General features: G+C 37.4%; 1 protein-coding gene across 2 annotated transcripts; it reads right to left on the bottom strand.

Moving 5' to 3' along the window:
• Window positions 1–489: 489 nt before the first annotated feature.
• On the bottom strand, window positions 490–21092 carry LOC119560363 (transmembrane and coiled-coil domains protein 2). 2 transcript variants are annotated; one of them, XM_037873768.1, is made up of 10 exons: window positions 20978–21092; window positions 5523–5702; window positions 2917–3597; window positions 2584–2648; window positions 2019–2524; window positions 1709–1829; window positions 1517–1621; window positions 1326–1439; window positions 1071–1246; window positions 490–1006 (listed from the first exon to the last, which is right to left on the bottom strand). In XM_037873768.1, exons 2-10 carry the CDS (start codon window positions 5662–5664, stop codon window positions 880–882), a joined length of 2037 nt encoding a protein of 678 aa, XP_037729696.1. In that variant the 5' UTR covers window positions 5665–5702; window positions 20978–21092; the 3' UTR covers window positions 490–879. The 2 variants fall into 2 exon arrangements, with proteins under 2 accessions (XP_037729696.1, XP_037729695.1); XM_037873767.1 differs by having other exon boundaries at window positions 20622–21089.
• Window positions 21093–24853: the final 3761 nt, after the last annotated feature.

Raw genomic sequence — 24853 nt, 5'->3', positions numbered from 1 at the left:
AGGTAGCCTGTAATCGCAGTTCAATTTTAGAAAATCAGAAATTTTCCAAATTTGAATTTTTTGCGAACACAATAAAAAAGTTTAATATAAAGCGTATATGATTTTCTTGCATCCGGAAAGGTTCAATTTTGAAACACAGTGTTATCTATTAAGACGTAATGTAAATTCAAGTCAATTGTCAAAAATCTATATTTCTTTAACTTTAATTATAGTCATAAAATGATTCATTTTGGATCCAATCTGGGAAAACCTGCAGCTGCTGGATTAAATATTCACGAATGGTGTACGCAGTTCACATGTATATTCACATATATGTTGAGCCGACTATTATTAGTTAAGGGTGGCTATTGGTTGGTGTTATTCGAGTTTTTCCTGGTTCCTTTATTGATCCATTAAATACTCTGTAAGCTAAAGGAGCGGATTTTAAGTAATACTTTTAGACCCGGACCCACCTTTTTTTACAACTTGCCCATAGTAATGAATTACAGATTTATACAAACTTTCATTTTATATAATTTCAATTGTTTTATAGTAATGTAAATATTTTATATAGGTTATACATAAATTATGTATGTTCAAATATAGTTGAGTAATGCACGGAGACATGTCAGCATTTTCAAGTTATTACATAGTTTAAATCAATTTTGCTAGATTTGATGCGAGAGTGTGGTGTGATGATTAGGTGTATGATAAGTTGTATGCGTATGAATGTTTTGTACAGTTTCTCGAGAGTGTGTGTTCGTGTTGATAATTGATACAATTTCAGTTAAAAATAATTGGTATAATCGTTATCGATAAGCTATATACAAATATGCACTTTAGAACTTAGGCTAACTAATAAACGTATGAAATACTCGGTAGATGAGAGCCCAAACCAGTTCACTTGACCACCAGTGATTGCTTGAGATGCCGCACCAGCCCGGACCCAATGTCCTGAACATCCGGCCACTGTCGTATCACAAAGATGACGAAACAAATAGACAGAAATGTTGTGAGAACGCGAACCCTGGGAATGAGCAAACAACTATATTAGTAACACTCACCGATGCACGGAATGCACCACTAGTTACCTCGTTTTGAGAAAAGGCATTATGATGCCTGCAGCCGTGGCCACAAGCAGGAGAACCACTTGCAATATCGTTAATACCACATTGATGAGTTTCACAACCAAAGCCCGTGCATTCGAATTATCAATGCCCTCGACGGTGACATATTGTTGCTGCGACATGTGCTCCATTTTCGATATCTGCACAAGAGCTCGGTTAGATTTGGATGGATTGCTACGGTGTTTGGGGCTGTAGGCCTCCCCAAGCCATCGAACTTACCCTCGTTTGACAGTTTTCAAGCACTTCGTTGACGTCACGTAGTCTTTCATCGCTTTGGTATTGTACTTTCTCCTCCATGTCGGCAATCGTTTGCTTCAGATTCTCAATTTCATTCTGTCAAACAAAGGCGGCAAAGCATAAGCACGAATGTCGGGCAAACTGCCAAAGCGTCAGCCAAGTGAACTACGAACCTGATGTAATTCCGTCAAGTCATTGATTTGCTCCTCGAGTCCCTCGGCACGATAGCGTTCACTTTCGAGCGTGGCGGTCAGGTTGTTGAATTCCTTTTGGCCCGTCTTCCGAAAATAGAAAAGAGGTTAAAATATGTTGGCTATGAAATAGGGATTTCCCTCGCTTTCCGAGAGTATATAGTATGTACGTACCTCCAGACGTTCGATGCGCTCCTTGAGTTTCTCGTTCTCGGCCTTTCGCTCAGCCAGCTCTGTCAGCAGCGTCTTGAGCACTATGTGGTATTGGCTGGCTCCCGACTGGCTTTTGCCAGAGCTAGATTAAAGAAAATGCATTGTTAGTTGGGTCTTATAACCTTTGGGGATTGTATGGTTTTACATTTTCAGAATAGTATTATATTATCGATGGATAATGAATTAAAATTTAACAAACAACTACTGACAATATTTCTATATATGGGGCAATATTAGCTTTAAATCTTTAGCGCTGATCGGATCAACTTACCCCCCTGGTATACTTTCGCTGGTCACGCTGCTGCACTCGCTGCCATTGTCACTGTTGAATTTTCCCGTACCGCTACCCGCTCCGCCAGTGTTGTTGTTCTGACCACCACCACCGGACCCCGTGGAGGTTCCTGCTCCCGGCACCTGCTGCAGTCGCTCGCTGCCCAAGACGTCGGCATTCGCGGACTGCATGCCCTGCAGCTCGGCCTCGTTCATCTGATTGATGTTGTCGGCGCTGCCAAACTTGTTCTTGATCAGGTGCGCAAACTCCCGCGGCTTGGACATCACGGATCCGGAGAATCCGGTGAGGCCATCGCGGATATTGCCCCCCACATTGCGCAGGCCTTGGCCCACATCCCGCAGGACCTCGCGCGGCTGACGGTGCTGGCTCTTCGTCTGGAACTGGTGATTCTGCAGGTCCTTGGCCCGCTTTGTGTAGTTGTCCAGCTTTTTCTGCAGCTGCGAGATATTGTGTGCGCTCTTCTGGTTCTTTTTCTCAAAGACAGCCTGTCAAGTAATAAGAAGTTGATTATATTTATATTTAAGGAATGAGTGGTTGGACATGCCTTGATACGCTGCAGCTGCTGTTTGTCTGCGCTGGCTGCCAGCTTCAGATACTCATTTACATTATCTAAAATTAAAGAATACAATTAGATGATAAAGTTTCACTAGAGAACAGGAGTTTTATTGCAAGTCTAAACACACATTATTCTTTTAAATTTTCTTTAGTAGTAGTACTGTTTATAAGAAATGCTTTTACCAACGATGTATATGGACTTTAAAATTTGTGTTTTAAGTTATATTTGAATTAAAACATCTCTCAACATTTTTACAAATGCGTCTTCAGTTGCAATTTTTAGTTAATCTCTTGAATTAGATTTAATCAAGTTTTTACTTACCATCTCTGGCAGTTTGCTCCTGTCGGATGGACTCCTTGGTGCATTGGATTTTCGTGTTCAATCGGTCGATGGCCTGGACGCTAGAGCTGCGCTCGTGGCAGCGGCGATGGATCTTTTTGCTGCTGTCAAACTCGTCGGAGACGAATGAGGAGTAGTAGTCCTCGTTGCCGGACAGACGGGAGTCCTCCAGACCGCTGCCGGTGCCGGCGCTTCCGCCACCACCGCCACCGCCACCGCCTCCTCCTCCTCCTACGCCTTGTTGTGGGCCCAAGAAGTCCGTCATGTCGTTGACGCCAACGAGACCACTGTAGGCCAGCAGACCGCCCTGGTCGGAGCCATGGGTGCGTCGCTGGCGTTCGCGACTCCGCCGCCGGTGGGTGGGACTGTGGCTGCGGAAGCCGCGAGCCACCACCCCGCCGCTGCCCAAACTTCCGGTCACCGTGTTGCCGCCGCTGTAGACAGCCGCCTGAGCAGCTGCCACTGTGCTGGAGGAGGCCGAGGAATTGCTGTTCGTGTTCGCGGAGGCTGCTCCGGACCCGGAAGTCGCCCCACCGGCCGCCGTGGTCGTCGCTGACACAGGTCCTGCCGCCGATCCTCCGGAGGATGGGCCACTCGCTCCTCCCGCTGTCGCCGCTGCTGTCTGAGTGGCTGCCGCTGCCTCGCTGGCTCGCTCCCGGGACACTGGCGAATTGTGGCGCATAGAAAAGTATGACTGCGGTTATTTTCTAAGTCTTATCTGGGTATTTGTGTTTTGGTTTCAAATGCTGTTGATCATGACTCGCGTTTTAGTTAGTACGATTGATTTTAAGCACATAGCGCATATTGTTGATGAGATGATCATGGAATGAGCTGTTTACCAGTTTGGATTTATAAAACAATGTTATTGGTTTCCTGTTGTAGATATTTTAAGTTGTTGTTCCACTACAATCATTAATTTTCAGTTCTTCATTTTTGCTTAGCAATTATTTTCAATTCCAATAGTACTTGTTGTTTCTCGGAAATTAATTTACTGTATCACATTATGATTTCAAAATGCTTGTAATGATGAATTATATTGCATTCAGGGAATTTTACTCAGTTTTTATATATTTAAGTTCTATGAGAAGCGGTTTAAATATTAAAGTCATTGGCGCTTGAAAAATACATTTAAAATATCACTTTTTTAGATTTCAGAAGTTTCGCTGAGTACGCGTTTTTAAGATCTTGAAAAAGCACACCGGTGCTGATTTACAGTGTAGTTTGTGTGTTGAATGTGCGATGAATAAGTGTTTCGAAAGAGTTATTTCACTTTTGATTGACAGCTGGACAGCAGCCTGTGTGTGAGCCGTAGAGAGAGATAGATAAACAAGAAAAAATAGAGACAGAAAGAAGCAGTGGCAGGCAGTTTAATAGCGTTTAAAATCGCGTGTTCTTCGCTGTGAATAGAGCCAAAATAAGCAGTAATAATATTATGCGGTATGTGAGCGGTGCGTGTGTGTCGTGGTGAAGGTGCATGGTTTGTGCGAGCAACTAGAAAACAATTTTATTCTTTATAATATTGGTATACCTACATTTATCAATGATTCTGATTGGTTTTGTTTGAATTGCAAGTGTAGCTAGTTAGGCAGGCTAACATTCAACGGTTACAAAGCTAAACAAGGAAAATATAAAAAGATATAAACAAAAGTATGTAAAGTGTGCAATCAAACAGATAACAGATGTTAGGCACAGTCAAATGGAATAGTATAATGACCGGAGGCACTCAAAAGTGGGCTATACTTTTTGATTTTGATTCATACATGGCTGTTTGTAAGCTTGTTGATGCCGAACTCGTAAAAACATTGCGAATAATGGGCGTAAGGGGGGTGTTTGGGAGGTCTTTGGATGCTGGAAGATGAGTCATCGCTCATCATCTGGCGGGGTGGATATTCATGGGAATACACAACAGAATCCCTCGATTGAAAAACACATTTGTGTAGAAAAAACCTGCTGGCGAACTAACATTTTGTCGAATATTATTTAATACTCGTAGCTTTTCAACTTAGTTTAAGTGTTAAAGGTTAAAGATAGAACTTAAAAAATCAAATTCCACCCTACAAATATATCATTTGTTTTACAAATTGTTTTGTTCTCGTACTGTAAGTTCTTTATAATTGCGTTTATATTTAAAATATAGACCTAATAAATACCCCTTGCTTATTTTTAACAGTTTCCTATAATCAATGAAACTTTCTGCTCCTGAAACCAAAGACAATTGGACTTCATTGAAGTAGCATCTTCAATATTATTATGGAAAGATAGTCGATTTAAGTAGAGCACAAACTATTAAAGATTTCCTCCTTCTTCAACAGGCTTGTCACTTTGCCCTACGAACTAGTTAATAGCGGAAGCACAAATTGAATTGGACGCCCACTGATAGCCTAGCATTCCCCATCCAATCGAGCTCGGCAACCGCATCCAGACCCTCAGATTGACATTAGCCCCGTTGATAAGATGCAGGAAGCTCGAGCTTTAACACGAGCCAATCATTCCAATTATGCGACTATGAAAAGTAGGAGCCCGAGGAGGGAACTGGATTGGATTGGGGGTAGGAGTCCGCAGGGTTCATAATCATAATTGATAATTACTTTGCTCGGTGCTTCGGCTGGCAGAGGGCGAGCGACTGGCGCGCAGATTCGAGCTGGAGCCGCGGGATGGACGCAGGGACTGCAGCGTTAGGAAGTCCCGATTCTGGTTGGGATGAGGGGCCGCATTAGGCGTGGAATCCATTATTGCAGGCTGCCATTCAATGACCACGATTTCGCTGGCTGCAAAGAGAAAACAAACCCGAGAATGAATAACAATATTTTCAGAACAGTTTCTAGACTAAGTAACAAAGTCTAAAGGTGAATCAACTGTCCGCCAGCTGATAATCCGCGCATAATCGGAATACATTTGTATATACAAGTGTGAAGAAAAGTGGAGCACATGGAATGGTGAATATTATACATTCCTAGCGTTTCTTGGCAGATGGAAACCATCTTGTAAATTCAAATACCCAAAAATAGTGTCATCACTGACACACTTCAAGTGTTTCGCCTCCAGATATGTGTATACAATCTATTCTTAACCAGATATGGTGGCAATTTGTTAGAGATACTGCCCCTAGCTACCAACTCACTATATCTGGGAACCTTATATAGATTGATTATGTGAGTATATACGTTCCCCGTCTGAAAAAGTGTAGAACTCAAGTGTCATGGGCGGCATGCCAATGATGTTGGATTGTTGGGGGAGGGTCCCTAATAAAGACGACGGAGGCATCATCATTATCATTGTATGCCACCCTGATACGAGTTGTTTACTTGATTATAAACATTTATACATACACTGGAGCCTATTTGTTGACAGCACACCCAGTTGATTTCTCCACCCATTAATAAATTCCAATGTATCCGCTCGATAAAATATCCCAAATTCCATTACATTTTCCCCTTTTTCCCGGTGAACCGGGTACTCGTTGTTTCTGACAGCTTGGAAGCCGTTCCAGATTGTAATCAGCTCTAATGTGACTTTCGCGGCCACTGAAGACCTACCCCATTGCTACTTCACTTGAACCAATTGAGAGTCCACAAGCAGCACTTTCCACTTGCGTTCCGCTTTTTCTTTATGCGCTCTACAGTTTTCGGGTAATTTTCCGTTTGGTAAATCCCTTTAAGCCCATCGGCACACTCGCACATGTTCAGGCATTTTTACAATCCATATATTTGCATAGTAAGCCGTTGAGTGGAGTGGTTACTTCAGATATTTTATAGCCTTATCTGGTTATTTTCAAAGTTTACTGTTTTGTATACGACTATTGTTTAGGAATAAATTGGAGCCACTATGGGCAATAAAAAAGATTATAATCTCTCTACACAGAAAAAATTCTGCCGCTCTCATCTGAGTTGAAAATGTTCTCAAAAATATAACGAAATTTCTTGAATTTCAGAAATTTTCATTTTGCTCAAATCAAGTTGAATTGACGGTATTTGCATTGTATTTCTCAATAAATAAACTATTAGTCCAGACAGTAGAGTAAACTTATCAAAAAGTTGTTACATAAACTCAATTTAACTTTTCTCTTCTCTCCACTTCGTTCTAATATTGAGAACATTGTTACCAAAATGAACTTACACCGATTTTAAGAACGAATGTTCTCAATTCAAGAACAATGTACTTGATAACTTTTGTCTGCGTACTTTCTTTAGAAACTGTGAGTTATGTATGTATTGAGGATTAAATACGGACTTATAGAATTACAGAAATGAAATTTGCCAACTCAAGGTCTAGACTGCTTAGCAATCTAACAAATTCAAATCATATAATTATATCATTTATCATATAATTAAAGATCTTTTTAATTTTATAATTGGATGTATGCATTATCATTATTTTTAAGAGGTACTTTTTAATTTAGCTCAACTTGTTTATTGTAAGTCTATGCCATGCATCACTGTTCTTAAACAGCGGAGTGAGTAAAAAAAGATTTGGGAGGACAGCGAAGGCGATATAAAGATGGACTTTACTCAGTCCATTGCGCTTTCAACCCAAATGCTCATCTGCACTTGACTGCGCCACAGCTGATGGGTACATGGTAAAAAAAAAAAAAAAAAACAAGAAAGGAAGTTAACTTCGGCAAGCCGAAGATTGTATACCCTTGCAGTTATATAAAATAATCAATGTTAGTAACACCATGTTAAATTTTTAAGGATTGTTGCTAGCTTCAGTGATATTTGTGTAAAATTAAATTCGTAATGCTGAAAATTTAAAATATTCTATATCCCAGAGTAGAAAAAAATACTATCAAAACCAACAAAGCACAATTTTTTTAAAAATAATTATATCATTAATTCTCTAACCGTTTCTTTGACAGCTATATGTTAGCGTCATCCGATTTTTATGAAATTTAAATAGAAATTCTTAAAAATACACAAAATGTTATCCCCAATAGTATAAGATAATATGTCGAAAAACACCGAAGCTATAATTTTCCGATCGATCCTATGGCAGCTATATAATATAGTCGTCGGCTTTTGATAAAATTTAATTTGAAATTCAAAACTAATTAAAAAATGTTATTTCCAAGCTTAGGAGGTTATATGTTAAAAAAACACCAAAGATATAATTTTTTTTTCCGATTATTCCTCTGGGAGCTTTAAGATATAGTTGTCCGATCCGGCTGGTTCCGACTTATATACTAACTGCAAAAGATATACGACTTTTGGGAAAGTTTCAGCCCGATAGCTCTAAAACTGAGAGAAAAGTTTGCGTAGAAACGGACGGACAGACGGACATGGCTACATCAAGAATATACATACTTTATGGGTTCGGAAACGTCTCCTTCACTGCGTTGCAAACTTCTGACTGAATTCAATATACCCTCTGCAAGGGTATAAAAAGGGTGGCGGATGGGAGGTCCGTGCCTCTATCTACGACGTTTTGCTGTGTGAATCGAGCATAATCATTTCTCTTTGTGCTCCTTTCTTTCGGTTTGCTTGTGAATTTTAATCAACGTATTTTGTAACCTTCTTCTGTTTTTCGTGCTTTGTTATACCCGCGACTCGCGCCCCATTCGCTTTCTTACACAGTTGTTTTTGTTCGTCTGCTGACTGATGTTTAAACAGAAAACAAAACAATAACAAAATAACAATAAGCGCATTGAAATTATATATCTGGCAAGACGAAGAAAGGCCGCAACGAATTAGAAATGCCCTTTTCTCGAATTATATACATATATAAGTTAATTATAAAAGCTTCCTTCGTATTATATATTTCAATCAAATTTTTTCATTTTAATACATTAGGCAGTATTAAATATGGTAAACAGCCTTACTGATTAAATATTTTCTATAAGATCTTTTTAAAATGCTTAGCCAGCCTAAATACTATCAATAAAAATTGCAATGTAATTATATGAAACGATCAGCTAACATAGTAGTCACAATTATTCTAAGGCAAGCTTATCAACCCTTCTAGTGAATGAAACAAAAATCTTGCAACGCGGATTGAAAAAATATTCAGGGTCACTGCACTCACGACTTTGAAACTCGTATCTCCCCTTTCTGTTTCTCATTTTCTCAGATGTATGTTTAGAGCAAGTCGCAATTTGTAGTGATAAGAGGCAGTACAACCCCACCCCACAGAATTTTGATTATTAATATGCTGTTTTCGAGTGCATATGAACCCACGATATCCATCAATGGGAAACGAGCCAATTCGGTTCCGCATTCTTTATCATTTAGTAAGCATTGTGGAGTGGGTAGCGTACAAAGTCCAGAGATAATTGTTCAAAGTCCAGACCTATGACATAAGGTCATTATTAGCATAAACCCACTGATCATCAAAATAAAAACACTGCACTTTTAAGCTGTGGTAAATTTTTTTTTATACTTTGGGCTTTCTTAAAAAATGCATCAAAATGGTTTATTGTTAATAACATTTAAAATATGTATATAACAAGTACAAAGGATTTAGCTCCAAGTCTATACCCAATTGGCATAAAAGTAAGTGATCTCGTAGTATTGACCGTAAAAAAGTTTAAGAAAAACACGTTTTAACCATTTTTGATAAGTTGTGCTTTTATAAGCACAGTTTACCTATTACATTTAAATTGGTCAACCAGGACTAAACCGATTTTTGAATTTATATTATTACTTGTGTCCTCTACACGGTCTCTTTTAATTTGCCATTGAGTTGAAGAGAATATATGAGCATTTAAACTTTTCAAGTCACAGATACGCTTTATTTTTAATTTAAAAGAAATTAATCAAGTTTTTCTGCAATATATATTTGATTTAATTAATGTTGTTGAAATGATTTTCGTTGTGATTTTCTTAAATGGAAAACACCTCAGAGGAGCTGATGGATTTAAGGTGTGTAGGGAAAAGTGTTCTTAGAAAAGCCTAATCTATTGAAATAAAATAAAAAGGCGTGCTCGAATTGGTTATTAGTCACTTTTGACACCTTAATAAATTAAATTCAGTTTACTCTGTGAATTAAGAAACTTAATGGAATTCATTTCGAACTCATATAAATAATATATCTGTTCTTTCTTAGATACAATTACGACATATTCGCGTTTCAGATCTGGTTTTTTCCTCTATACTTGGAAGGAAACAATTGTAACAGATTTATTTTCTTACAACAAACAAAGTCTTTATAGTTGTTATTCTGACCGCATACATCTAAGTACACTTACATACTAGTATGCAGATTCAATTATGCCAAGACATTTGCTAATGACTCGGTACTGAAATACCACAACGTTCTACACACATCTCGGGATTCCGACTTGGCAGCGCAGCTGGTTATCTTTCGCGAAGGTCACCACGCTTGGATTATAAATATAAAGAACCGCATTAAATTATAAGTCCGTGCATACAGACAACAAGTAATTACACTACTGACTCTCGGTCTCGTTTGCATTCTCAACCAGTCTCCCTGTGAAACGCCCCTCCATCCACATCACCCTATGAACTGTGAGTAATTCTATCATTAGACAGCATGTTGTTGCCTTTTATAGACTTTGGTCCACATTTCTGCCATCTAAATAGTGCTGCACCGACTGTCTGGAACGATTCGAATTCAAATGACCTCACGATGCACCGCTTATTTCTAGAAGACTGCACTCAGTTCTAATAGTTCAAGACGATATCAACTAATAAACAAAGCAGTAACGTTACTTAAGGTTTTTTTTACATTAGTCAAATGTAAGTTATTCATTTTATTATTTTTAAAACAAAATGCTCACTGTGTCAGGCAACTAAGTCTATGATCTAAAATTGACGAGTTAGTAAATTCTTTAGTATTTAAATATCAGAATATTTAAGCTACTTCGAAACATTTCTTTAAAACTATTCATAGTTTCCTGTTTATTTTGTTTCCTTAACTATTATAAATTATCAATATCTGTATAACTAATGTAGTAAAAAAATAATATGGCATAACAAATGCTTTTTTAATATTTCTTTTAATATTAAATAATAGTGTTTTGTTTATGCCCTTTATGTGCTTTCTTATCGTAACTCACAGCTTTGCCGAAATGTCAAACTTATTTTTCTTTTTGCCATTGTTATGCAAGAATGCGAATACCGAAGCCGACATTATCATGAATGTTGGGTAGGTCAGGGTATTAAAACATACAAAACGCCAACAACCATTGAACTTCCCGCAAAGAATTGCAAAGTTTGCTTAACAAAACCCGTAAAATTGAAGAAAAGGAGGCCAAAGAAAACAAAAACAAGTGAGTGAGTAAACTTTTGACTGTTGGCCCATTACCTCAACAATTTAACAAGACGCAATGTTGTCAATGTGTTTTTTTATAGATGTTACTTTACTGACTTTGTTGTTTCAGCATTTTGCGTTGTGTTTTATTATTGCAGGTGTTTAAATTGCTGTTTGAGACAAGCCAGAGGTAAGTCGTAGCCTGCCAGTTTTTTTCATTTTATTGGGGCTGACGACTTTATTCTCATTCGTTGGCAGACACAGAAATGGGGTGGTGGAAGGGGGGCGAAAAGGGAAATAAATGCGGGTGGCAGGTGTCAAGTGCTGGTAGTGATTCATGCTACACATACAAAGAAATACGAACTTAAAATGCTCTGAAACCATGCAAGCCATTCTCTAAAAAGTAAGATTATTCAAATGAATCGTATCTGTTTGTTTTTTTGATAATTACAAAATATTATTCTTATGCAAACGTATCACATTAACACATAAAAAGAAGATAGAAATGTATGAACAATTTCCGTTGGACATCCATTTTTTTGTATGATAGTAATGTGCAATCAGCGGGTTACTATTGTTTAAGAGAATCAAAATACCCTCAGCCAGAGGGTAAAAATAACAAAATAAAAAAAGAGTTGCGCCACATGTTTGCTGTTGTATTTCTGCTTTAGATAAGCACACTGCGAACTGTCATAATCGACAGCCACAACCACAAAAAATAACTAGGGAAAGGAAAAGAAACGCTTGTGCCATTTCCAATAAGCTTATTATCGCTGCAATGGATACCCAGCAGATCTAGTTTCAGACTGGCACCGAGAGATATCAGCCACTGCAATTGTATTTTAATTACAAACCCCATTTATCAATCAATCACCCAAAGGGTGTTGTGTAAGTCAAAAAAGTGAGAGGGGAAATTTATTTCACTATCTGGAATCATTAGTGGGTAACAAGAGTGCAAATCGAATCAATGGCGTTTAGATAACGATAAAAAATCCACACATACTTTCCCCATATTTTTCCCATTAGCAACATGTTGCAAAATCGAAGAGTATTTAAAGAATACCTAGACAGCAACCCAGGTAAAAATCCTTGGGTGAATCATAGTCGTAAAACATAAAGATAAAAGTTGATTTATGATCATACCCAACTGCTTTCTACCTACTGTTTTTGCTAATGGATATAACACACAAAGTGAGTTGAAAATTTCCTGGTATATCACAAAAAATTCAACAGCAGAGATAGCGCCAGGTAAAGAGAGGTATTGAAAAAGTAATTTTCCATGAATTTTACAAAAAAATGATAATCTTTATAAATGGCGATTTTTTCAGAATTAAGAAACAATAATACGGAAGTTTGGAAAAATTTTGCAAATATAATAGCATAAATCATTTTTAAATATTTTAACATATTAGTTGTAGGACACATCATTAGATAATTGTGACATAATAATTCATTTATTACTTTATATAATTCTAAACCCATACATAACAATAATGATGAAAAGGTCTCAAGAATTGCAGGAGATTGACTTATTTCCCTAATCACTTTTCTTGGTTTTCTCCTGTCCCACATGTTTTTCTTTGACAAATAAAAGTTATTCACGCTTAGAGCTTTTCTCGGGAAGATTGGCTATCAATTGACCGTGCTTAGGTCTTATCTAATGTCCACAAGAAACCCACACACCTGACATTAATCAGCCCTCAGGTGTTGGCTAAGCCCACATCCAATTGGTGCCACATCGAGTGTGTAAATAAAAATATATAAATTTGATTCACCGCCTTTTTAATCATAAGGCAGAAAATGAAGAAACCTGATATCGTTGTTTCTATATACAGAAGGCGGAATCGGAGATAGAAAATGACTCCCGGAACACGTCATTTTATATTTATTTTTGTTATCGTGGAAACCTTTTATGGTCAAAACGTTTCCTGTAAAAAAAAAAAGGGAAACTGATTCATATATTGACAAGCAAGACTCAAAAAAATAATTACACTAATCGGTATTTCTAGTTATGATGTAAGTAATGAGCAATATGTATTTTAAATATGGCTATGGTTTCACATTTTATCAGGAAAAGCTACCACCATTGCACTTTGCTGTATTTTGCCGCCATGAAATCATAAATACTACCTTATTATCAGTTTAGTATATAAACTTTATTGCTGTGTAATCGCTGGCAATAAGTTTTCTTGCTGTGTCACTAGAAAGCTGGATTTTAAAATGTTACTGAGAGGGCGAATAACCATTCAAAAAACCAAGAGAAACCAAGCAGTGTTTTCAAATCGATTCGGTCAATACTTTTCCGTCCTAGTTGGAATTTTCCATGCGGTTTTTGTGGTAGGCAAAAAGTTTTTCAGTTAACAACAGAGTAGTCAGCCAGGCAATTACCTTTATGACAGTTATCTAATGCCTTTTGCCCAAGTCTGTGGTGCTACTTCTCCATTTTCTCTCTGCGGGACTATCTCTTCCGCTGCGGCTTCCCATTAACGCAATTGGTCTGTGCCACTTTCTTTGAGATACTCGCAGCACGAGTCCAGCATGTGGGGCCATCATGATGCTGCTAAAACTTGGCAGATACTTCTGGTCGGCCAGACGGTGTTTCGGCCATAAGTCATGACACATTTAAAACTATTTTATGGCTTGTTTCTACACTAACAAAAAACAAACAGCTGTGGGTGCTCAGATCTTTTTATTTTTCCTTATGTTTTGTGTACGAAAACGAAAGATTATCGAGAGACGAAAACCTTGACCGCGCCTTCAGGTGAAGGTTTCTCTATCGGATGATTGAAATGTTCTTGAAATGGATTTCTCATATTTTTGTTTTGTTCGGATTTGGCGATCATGTTTTTTAATCTTTTTCATTTCAATATATCGAAAAGTAATCCATATTTTTAATTCTTCTGGTTTATGTAGACCAACATTGAACCGTCTGCAATTCAAAATTCAATTGGTTTCCCCCAAACAATTTATTTAATCCAATAACGCACTCAGTTTCCTTTTATGACACCTATTCAATGTCAATCAACGAAGCAATCAAAATAATTTTGGTTTACTCATTACACAATAATTAGCTAAATAAAAAATGGTTTGCCCATAAACTAATTGCACAAACACGATTAATTTTATGAAATGATGAATATAATTATTTTCCATATATATTGACCACGCCCCTCAGCAAAAATCGTTTCATCATTAAATTTTGGGCGTATCGCTTAATTGACTTTTGCTGCAGGTCAATAACATTTATGGTGGTACACAGGGAAAGATGAGATCCAAAAAGTTTGAGTTGGGTTCGGACATAAATTTTATGGTGTCATGGCATTTGTCAAATGAGACACTCTGAGCTGAACTTTAAGCTGGGTGAACCTTGGAGCCCGGCTCGAGAAATCCGAAACAGTTACTGAGGCTTAGGTTATCTGTGACTCATTTATATTTCGTACTAAGTAATTCTCAGTAAGAAATTTAACACTTTTTCCCGACAACAATAAACATATATTATAAGGCTGATCTTGAAGTTAAATAAAAACTTTTTATTAATATAAAAAATTCATGGAAAGAAATTTGTCACTTTTCCTCGACATGTTAAAGTTTTAAAATAAAAACTGATACCTCATTCCTAAACGTTTCCTAATTTATTATTATACAAACTTAATATTCAATTGATAACTTATTGCCCATTTCTTGATATTCATTTTGAGTCAGCTGCTACAGCCGCTTTTATGGGACAAATGATAGCTGATTAACACAAAAACCAAAATACTCGCCGTATTCATTCTAGGAAAAATTCTTGCAAACCTATCGGTGAATAAATTAGATTCACACATATTATTGTGAGTTTTATGCTTTTCCCAGAATCATTTTTCATACACTTCTCTTTTAAAAATAAATACGAACATTTTTTATTTTCCCCTCTGCCACCTTTTACACGTGTCTTTTGCTTCAGTCTTCAGGATTTTGTCACAGTTCATCTTTTTGTATGTTTTCTTAGTTCAACAGCTTGTTCAGCTGTTGTTGATATTACTCATCGAATATTCGGACAAAGATCAACCTGCTTAACATTTTTACACTGCATGATCAATGAATTGACCGACGACCAAACGAATTCAGCAAAAAGCTCGCATGACTAAAATGCAAATATGACAAAATAAATAAAGTAAATAAATGGTATAAACAAATGAGACGCTGCGAGTGTCGTGCTTGAAATATCAAACTCATGAAAACCGAGAAAACCGGAAAGGAAAACACAAAGCACGCTGCTAACTTGGCAGGCACACAGCAATAATATTTATGCTTAATTTGGTCATTGTTTTTTGTCGAGTGGGATACTGAAACCAAAATCAAAAACCCAGAACGAAAACACACAAAGAAAACAGATCAAAACACGTTTTCTGCAAACTCGGGTTGTGCCAGGAGACAGTATAAGGCAGGGTGGGGGTTCAGTCCCCACCCACTTTTTAGGCCCCCAAAGCGAATGATTCATTGGAGAATGCCGCTAACGATAAATCGTATTCGGCTGATGAATTTAAATTGTTCTCAACCGAATAAGTACACTAAAACTTAAAATGAGGGATGTGAATCGCATTCAAAACAATAAATAAATAAATTTTAGTACCTAAATACAAAAATTTTTTTTGATTTTCTTTTCCATAGTAACAGGTAACTTGTTCTTGTAATATTAATATTAAAAACGGTTTTCTTAAAAAAAATATTATATTATAAAACCAATTTCAAAAGTTAATGTATACATTTAGTAAACTTAAAGCTCACTTTTTACTTTAAAACCATCAATTTCATTATTTTAAATTCGAAGGCCTATAGGCCTGTAGGCTTTTAAGCATTTTAGAGAAAAATACAAATATTATTTAAGGTATACATTTTCTTAAGTTCCTTAGTTAACATATCTTATATAAATTTTAAATATTTTACTGTGTAAATTCGATGATAAAATATTAATACTCGAAGTACCTTAGTCATTAAAATCTCATTAAGCGACTACTTTATTCACAAAACCCCTGGCATTCCCATCCATTGTTTGGTTGTGTTGCTGTCTTCCTGTTGTTTTTTTTTTTTGCTAGTTTTTAAAGACAATTATTAAAATATTGATTGACAAGTCCTCAACCCTTTCCATTTTCCATGTAGTCCCCCTCTTTGCAACGCAAACCGGGCCAAACTCAAAAGGTGAAAGTGAAAACTGTCGTTTCCATTGTTGCTTGTCTCTTTTTGTTTGTGCAAAACAATTTAACAATTTATGTGTAAATTTTCACAACGGAAGTTGTTGAAACTTATGTGTGGGGCCATCAGAGCGGCAAAAATAGCAAGCTAAAAAGCTGTAGTTTAGTTTAACTTATAAGGTCATTGTCATATTTGGTCATCTGCTAGCGGATGAGTCACTAGATCCGAGATACAGATACTTTCATTCATAAAAAACCAAATAGCGAACACTTTCCCCAGAATTTCAGAGAACAAAGAAAGCTCTAAATGTTATTGTTTATAAAAAATCCTCTTAAAGAGGATGACTAGCCCCCATACTTACGGCCCGAGGCGAACGCAAATATTAGGTTTACCAATAGAATCACTAGAAAATATTGAAAACCAAAGCTAACAAGTGAAGTTTCGTCTGGCCAAAGGTGTAGATATAAGCATTTAATCTAAATTAGCATGCCTGACATCATCAGCAAATCGAAAAGAGCCATAATGCTAACTATACCTTGGTTACTGAACTTTAATCTACAAAAGAAATTCCATTTTATGACACTCATCAACCATTTCTTCGTATTTAGCCCAGAATTTCTTTGAAAGCTAAGTAATATTAGAGAACAAATTGGGCATTCTTTTATGAGCCAATTATGTTTAATAAGTTTAATCTGTGCGAGAGTGGGAGAAAAATTCGCAGACGAATCTAAACAAGGTTTGATGGCTGGGTTATACATTCAGTAGTATTTCAAAAATACATAGAAGGAACACGATTATTTGGCTTAAGTGGCGGAAATGCGATTGTTTTGGGGTTATCTGGGGTGACTTTATAATTACTGACTTGGAGCCAAAGGGCTAATCAGGTAGAAACTGGGTTCGATATAGTGAAATATTTTCGTTGGGTGCGTCGCTTGTTGCCAGGACAAAATCCATTTGAAGAGCCGGTTTGGGTTTGCACATGGTCCTCTCTTTTTGCTTTTCTCTTTTGGGCACACGCCCAAAACAACAGAGAATAAACAGAAAGAAATAACGTGAGGGGAAAACAAAAACAAATCGAATCGGTTCGGTTCGCGAGAAGTTCAAGAACAAAATAAAACCCAATACAATTTTCACTCTGCTTATTTTTGCGCTTGCCTTCGCTCATCAAAGAAACTTAATTAAATATGCAAATAATTTGCTTGCTTTCGTGCTCTTTTTTTATGCTTTGATTATATTGCATAATACACGATATTCCGAGATTAATGGTATTTGGAAGTCACAAAACGAAACTGGGACTCGGTCAAATCCGAGTCATTTATGGGGAGGTTTGTTTGACAATTTCAATCAAGGTTGTGAGAACAAAAAAGTGTTCGAAAAAGAGAAAGATAACTAATGTGGTTAAGTATTAATTGAAAGCGAATTGATCAATCATTGTCTGATTGACAGACAACCGGTATCAGTCAGCATAAGGAAAAGTGGTGATTTGGAAATGTGAGGATCATGCGGGCAATAACGTATTTTCCTGAAACCAACAGCTTTCGTTGAGGCAAATTGAATTCCACTTAAGTTATTTAGGGTTTACGGGGGTTTAAATTTAATTCCAGTTGAAGAAAATTGTATCTTAATTTAATTATTCCTTGTTTATAGCTGAAGTGATTATTTATTCCAAGAGAATTTAAGTAATAATTTGTGATAAAGGGAAACGGTAAAATAAAAATCTATTCAAGTAATTTGCACTCAAAATGAGAATTTTCGTACTCAAAAATTCAGCATGAACAAAATTTCTCACTTTGAGTGCAAAATACTCACTTTCAGTACATATTTCTGAAAAAATTTGTACTTAAATTGAGTACATCCTCAAATTGAGAATACAAATACTCAATTTGAGAACGTCATAATATTCTCTGTGCGTAAAATAGGATTTGGAATGCCCGTTAACCACGAAATTAAATCAAATTAATGGCCGGGATTGGGTCTCTTTCTCGCTGCTAATCGATTATTTTAAAATCCCCCGCCAAGAAATTCCTCTGGCTAGTTATCAATCTTAATCTCCTCTCTCATAATCCAGCACTTACCCACACCACCCACCACCCACCTGCTTTTTGACGTCATCACAGGCTAATGTCTAGGTCTTCGCACTCTTGTGGGCTTTCAAAATTCCCAATGTATCCAGATTTCTATGTGTTCAAGTGTTTTTTGGCGCCGTTGGCAACAAACTGAAGAGCAAACGCTTTTCCGTGCTCGTGGCCAATTTGAAAATCAAATTAAACAAACACGAAATGAGCACGCGTTGTTTAACTATTTGCTCCAAAGAATTGTTCAATGAAATATTTAATGTTCATATGCGAGCGATGTGAGCCCCACAGTATCATAAATAAAATCATCAGTTGTCACAGAAAAAAGAGATTAGTAGTCGGTGGAAAAGAGAGGAGAAGGTTGATCTGCACACGAAATCAAATAAATAATATAAACACTGCGCCAAAAATAGCTGACAAGCCAACGAGTGCGGGCAGAAAAGATACACTGATCAAAAAGGGATGACCGAAAAAATTTATTTCTAGCTTTTAACTAAATTTGTATGTCTTAAGTTTATTAATTCTGATGAAAGATAATTAGGGGCAAACTTTTTGACCCTAAAGATATATATTCTATCAAAAACATGAAAGTTTTAGACCACAATTTACTTATATAACCCTATGAAAAAGGTAATCAGTTGATTGAAGAATCATCCATACACATAATGCACACTTTTTTTGCTCTGTGTAGAAATAGCCTCGCTATAAATGCCGACTCTTTTCGTTTTCAGTGCGCTTACATTTATCATTCCCGTTGAATTTAATTCAATTGCTGACAAAAACGTGTTGTTGTAGACTCAACCGTGCCTGTCTCCGAACAACAACAAACTGATGATAACAACAAACAGGAAGAAGAGGCTATCAAAGACGAGCTCGCTTAAGACGATCTCACACAAATGTTGCAGCTAAGTGAATTTATCGGGAGACGAAAGTGGATTGTTGCCAGGCCACAAAACGCATTCCCTATTATTATGAATTGAATTGAAGTTGTTATTAACGTTAATTGTGTTATGCATATGTCAGGGGGGAAGGGGGGTGGGGCTGGTTTAACAAACAGTAATCAAAGTGCAGCGACAGGGAAAGCCAGCTCCCAACAGGAGCGGATTCAACGGGCGCGGGAGGTTAAAGATGTATGTAGATGTTTCTCGATATGATCTCTGACAACTTAATCATAACAACTATTGTTGCTCGCGATAATAGATTTAATAGACCCAGCTACAAAGTTGTGGCAGTGTAAAATATCTATGTTGAACTTTTTCCAGCGAATATCTATAGTTTGTATGATTTTAAACGTGGCGTTATTTACTGAAAACTAAGATATTTATTTATTTATTTATTTTATTTTAAACAATTAAAGCTAGTATATAATACTACAATTAATGTTTGAAAAAGAAGGGGCGCTGGATAAGATATTAATATTTTCAGAGTTTTTAAAGAAAGTGCATTTTGATATGCTATTTAGTCAAATAATACCACATTTTTAAACGTATATTTTAAGGAATTTAAAACATTAATATCAAAAAACGGTTTTAAATGTTTTTTTTTGTATTTTCTTATTTTAAAACCTACTCATTAACTCTGTTCCATATTTTAACAATCGAACAGTTTAATAAGTTCATAATTCAGAATATTAGCCTACATGCCAAACAAGAATGCAATCGCAAACATTTTGAACAAGTATTTTGTAAACTCACATAGTGAGTTTCTTTATTAGTTATTCTATAAACCTAAAACCTAACATAGTTTTTTCTTTAGTAGTCATTTTATAAACCTAAACATTTTCAAAGCGCACGAAGACATTTTATGTCTTTTTTTAGTTAAACAAAATCGTTTCGGTCACAGCAAAAATGTTATTTTTATAGGGAACCAAACGAGAACCCTCTGGCCTATAAACTTTGGAACAGTATCTTTCTTTAATAGTTCTTTTTTAAACCTAAACATTTTAAAGTGCACTAAGATATTTTAAGTCGATCCGTTTTTTAGCTGAATAAAATAGGTTCGGTCACAGCAAACATTTTATTTTTAAAGTAAACCAAAAGATAACACTCTGGCCCAAAACTTTGGATCAATTCGTCAGCTTTTTTGGCTTAAAAAACAAGCAAGCCATCACACACACACACACACGTTCATGGGCCGCAGGTACGTGCTTGCGTGTGGTTGTTTGCCCGTGGGCTGGCTATGAGTACACTTAAATAAACAACTTTGAACCATAAACAATATTCGGCACGCACTCACCTTTGCAACAACAGTTATTGAGGTGCAGCCACCCGCTCTCTTCCTCTCTCTCTCTATCCGCTTTTCACGCTCTCTGCCTCTCTGTTCTCCCTTTTTTTTTGGCTGCTGCAGCTTGATTTTTATGCACACATCAATTTTCAAACTGCGACGCCCTTTTTCCGATTTTCTCTCTCACCAAACAACAACTATTGCACACAACACGCACACACTCTGTTAACAACAATTTGGCTCTTCACTTTTTGTGTATTAGATTTTCCTCTTTGGTTTTCCTTTCGCTCTGCGCACCTCGCGAAAAATATTGTTTCTTGGACTGGACAATCAGCGATGTTTGTTTTTAACCATTGGTCGCTTCTTACATTTAAATGAGTGCCCTTTCAACTTGTCTGCCAGTTGCTGCACTTTACTTTTTGTTTGATGCCTCTTCCGTTCTTCCGTTTCAACCGACACTCATCCAACCGCTTTTAGGTGTTTTTGGGTGAAAATATCGAAACATACCGTACAGCGAAAATCCCACGAAATCGTTTTTTCAGTATTTTTTGTGTTTCAACGTAAGCAAACGTAAGTGTCAGTGAAAAATGAGCGCTGGCATTACTGGTCACACTACAAAATGGTCTCACTAGCCTTCTGTTAAACCGAGTATTTTCTCCGCTTATCATTGTCAAGAAAAGCTTTGGCGCAGTTTGCTGATCACTTTTTATAAATTTCCAAGAAAGGGCCTCGGAAGGCCCAACACCCAAGCTACGATTTTTTATTTGCGCGGGCTAGCTTAAAACGGTGCTGCCAGACCGTCAAACCGGAACGGACCTATCGATAGTAATGTTTTTTACATCATCGACGTATTGCATAAGTTTCAACATTTCTACGTGAACAAAAAATTCAAATTAAAATACAAAACGAAAAAAGTAAGGTGAATTGGTTTTATTTGATTCTAGTGGCGTGGAGCACTTTAAATTCCTATCACCGGCCAAACTGTTAATAAGGTACATTATTTGAGCTTTATTTGTCCTTTGCTTGAATCATTTTTCTAAAAAGACCGGAATTGAGGGCAACAACTCTTGGTTTTTGCATCTCGATAATACACAGGCTCACATTTCACCATTTGACCATTTTGCAAAAATTCGTATCCGTAATCCCCTGATTTGGCTCCGTGTGACTTCTGGTTATTCCCAAAACTTAAGAGATCACTCCGGGGAACGCGTTTCGTGTCGATTGAGGAGATAAAAGCTGAATCGGAAAAGGGACTATTTGGCATTTTTCGAGGATTGGAAAAAACGTTGGCATAAGTGTATTTTATCGGAAGATGAAAATGATTTGGAAAAATACAAAAAGATTTTTCATTTTACAAACAAATGTACCTTATTTTTGGTCCACAGTAGTATGTACTTCTTGAGCAACGTATGATTTCGCAAAAGCGCTGTTTAATTTTTAATCACTACCTGTGTAGCTAAAAATAAGTTTTATGTTTATACCCCTTACTCTTAAAGTAAAATAGTATATTGAACTCGGGAAAAGTATGTATGGAGTTGAGCTCCTTGATCCGCAGGCAGGACTCGTAGAAGTGCTTCACCTGAACATCCTCCGGAGTATCGCGTCTATCATGATGTATTATAAGCAGACAGGACAGTTTTAAGGGGGTATACTATTTACGGTATCGCGGCTATCGTTATTTTTTCCTTAGTTTAGCTTAACGTAAATCGTCCACACAAAAGTATGCAACAATAAAATCAAATTTTTCTCAGTGTTTTTTTTACCAACAAAGCTAACAACACCACCGTCCATACCGGAAACCCAAGGCCCTAGGCGCGTCCCAACAGGAAGGAATCACAATAATTGGTCTATACTTAAAAGAGTTTATTTCACATATATTACGTCAAGGAATAGCACTTGTTTAAGCCGCATAACAAAGTTCTGCAAAGTTTCTGGGTTTACTAACAAGATCTACAACTCTTTAGAACCTCAATTACGCACATTTAAAAAATGCCGCTAACGCCATTATGGGCAGAGTCTTACCGCCAAGCAAGTCCCTGCTTATCGGGGCTGCTTAAATTGTACACCTACAAAAGCTAAATGCTTTGAAACCGCGTCTATTTTGAAGTTATCTAATTTTTGTTTAATTATTATAGGTATCGTTTAGATTTCTAGATGCATTTGTATCACCTTATATTTCATTTTTAATTTTTATAAAATATATGTGATCACACTAGCATATAAAGGTTAATTCTTTATTGTACGTTAAAATCGAATTCAATAGAAATCTTTAAAATTGTAATCCCCCCGATAGTCCTCTATATTACCTTTTCTTAGATATCATTTTAATTTAATTTTCCCCCAAAAAATATATGTCGAGTTTTAACATTGGTGGACAACTTAGAGGTGCAGAAACATCGATGTTTGCAGACATCGATGTTTTTCGATGTTTGTCAAAAAACATCGATGTTTTCCGTAATGGTATTATAAAATATAATTTAAAAAATATTGATGGAATTTGTATTAAGACTAGAAAAACAATTCATTTATTCAAGTAATATGCTAAGAAATAAAAATAAAAAAATAAAAACAAAAGTTCAGTCCATTGAGATCATCTTAGATCAGGGGTCGGCAGTCGGACATACGGACATGGCTAGTTAGACTTGCGTAGTGAACCCCATCACTATAGGGTCGGAATCGCTTCCTTATACATGTTACAAATCCAGTATACCCTTTTACTCTACGAGTAAAGGGTATAACAAGAGAGACCGATATCAAATGCGAGGGAGATGGTGATATAGTTTTGGTATTAATTGTTTGCTTCTTGTGTACTGTATATTAAAAACACTATAAACTCGATAAAATTATTTATTTTAAGTTTTTTTTTTAAATGTTTTGAGGTCTTAAGCCTAGTACTCCTTGGACTGAGGAACTTGTGAGATGGTTCCAAAGCCGCACAGCTGGGGCAACCGAGCGGATCGCAAGTTGTGGATAGCGGACATATGCGGAAAGGCGGACTGCCGCCCAGACTCTGCGCTCTCATGCTAGGGACAAAATTGCCACACCTTCGCCTGAATGGCTAAAGAAGGTAGAATGGGCAAAAAAGGTGCTTCCTAACTACTGGTGGGATAAGCCCACCCATGAAGGGGTTCAGGCGAAAAGACATCGATCCCTAGATCTACCCGGACCATCGGCGAAGAGATCCAAGATCCAGCCATCGGGCTCTTTCGCCGAGATCACCAAGGTCCGAGTCTTACTCGGTCACATCGACAAGGGCAATCCGGAGGGCAGGACTCCCAAAAATAAGTGGAAGGAAGTTCATCGCCCTGCTACATGGACGCGGGCTGGTACCAGGGCAGCGTCAAGGTGGTGGCCTGTGATAGTCAGCGGTCGGCTGACCTATACAAGCGACGAGCAAGCTCGGCGAGGTCCACGAAGGGGCGAACATTGTCGCATTAGACCAGGGGTTGGCCTACTAGTAAACATAGGGAAGTGTTCTGCACATCCTCTCCTCGCTCACGTATAACGTAGATGTTCGTATGACTTCGGAATGGGTCTTCGGGTCTCTTAATTCTCAGCTTCGGCGCGTTTTTTTGCTGCTGCGGCCGAGAATTTCAGTGCAAAACAGAGAAACGTCAGGCGTCAGAGCGCTGCGCTCCTACTTCGTGTTTTTTACACTCACACTAATGCAAGGCAAACTTGTGATGGTATGTGTGTGCCGACCACTGCCCTGCAGTACCATTCGGCGCCGATTAGGCACTCAATCACTGCAAAAAGTTCATCACTCAGCGCCTAATAGGCGCCTAATTTATATGGGATTAGGTGCTCAAATTAACATGGGCATGTCCTAGGGTTCATCAGTGCATAAAAACTAGCACCCATTCGGCGCATTTTTGAGCACCCCTTTGAGCGCTCGATTAGGCAGTAGAAAAAGCACACATTCGGCACCCGTTGAGCGCTCGATTAGGCAGTAGAAAAGGCACACATTCGGCACCCATTGAGCGCTCGATTAGGCAGTAGAAAAGGCACACATTCGGCACACGTTGAGCGCTGGATTAGGCAGTAGAAAAGGCACACATTCGGCACCCGTTGAGCGCTGGATTAGGCAGTAGAAAAGGCACACATTCGGCACCCGTTGAGCGCTTAGCAGCAAATATAATTTCAATTGTAATTTTTATTTTTATTTATTTTTATTTAAAATATCAGTTCGGGGGTTCCCGGTGTTATCGGAGTCGTCGGTTCTTTAGCATCTGGTTTTTCACGCA

This window comes from Drosophila subpulchrella, unplaced genomic scaffold (genome assembly GCF_014743375.2).
Source record: "Drosophila subpulchrella strain 33 F10 #4 breed RU33 unplaced genomic scaffold, RU_Dsub_v1.1 Primary Assembly Seq354, whole genome shotgun sequence".
NCBI lineage: Eukaryota > Metazoa > Arthropoda > Insecta > Diptera > Drosophilidae > Drosophila > Drosophila subpulchrella.
Note: the sequence above shows the minus strand (reverse complement) of the source record. Positions and strands in the feature narration are given on the sequence as shown.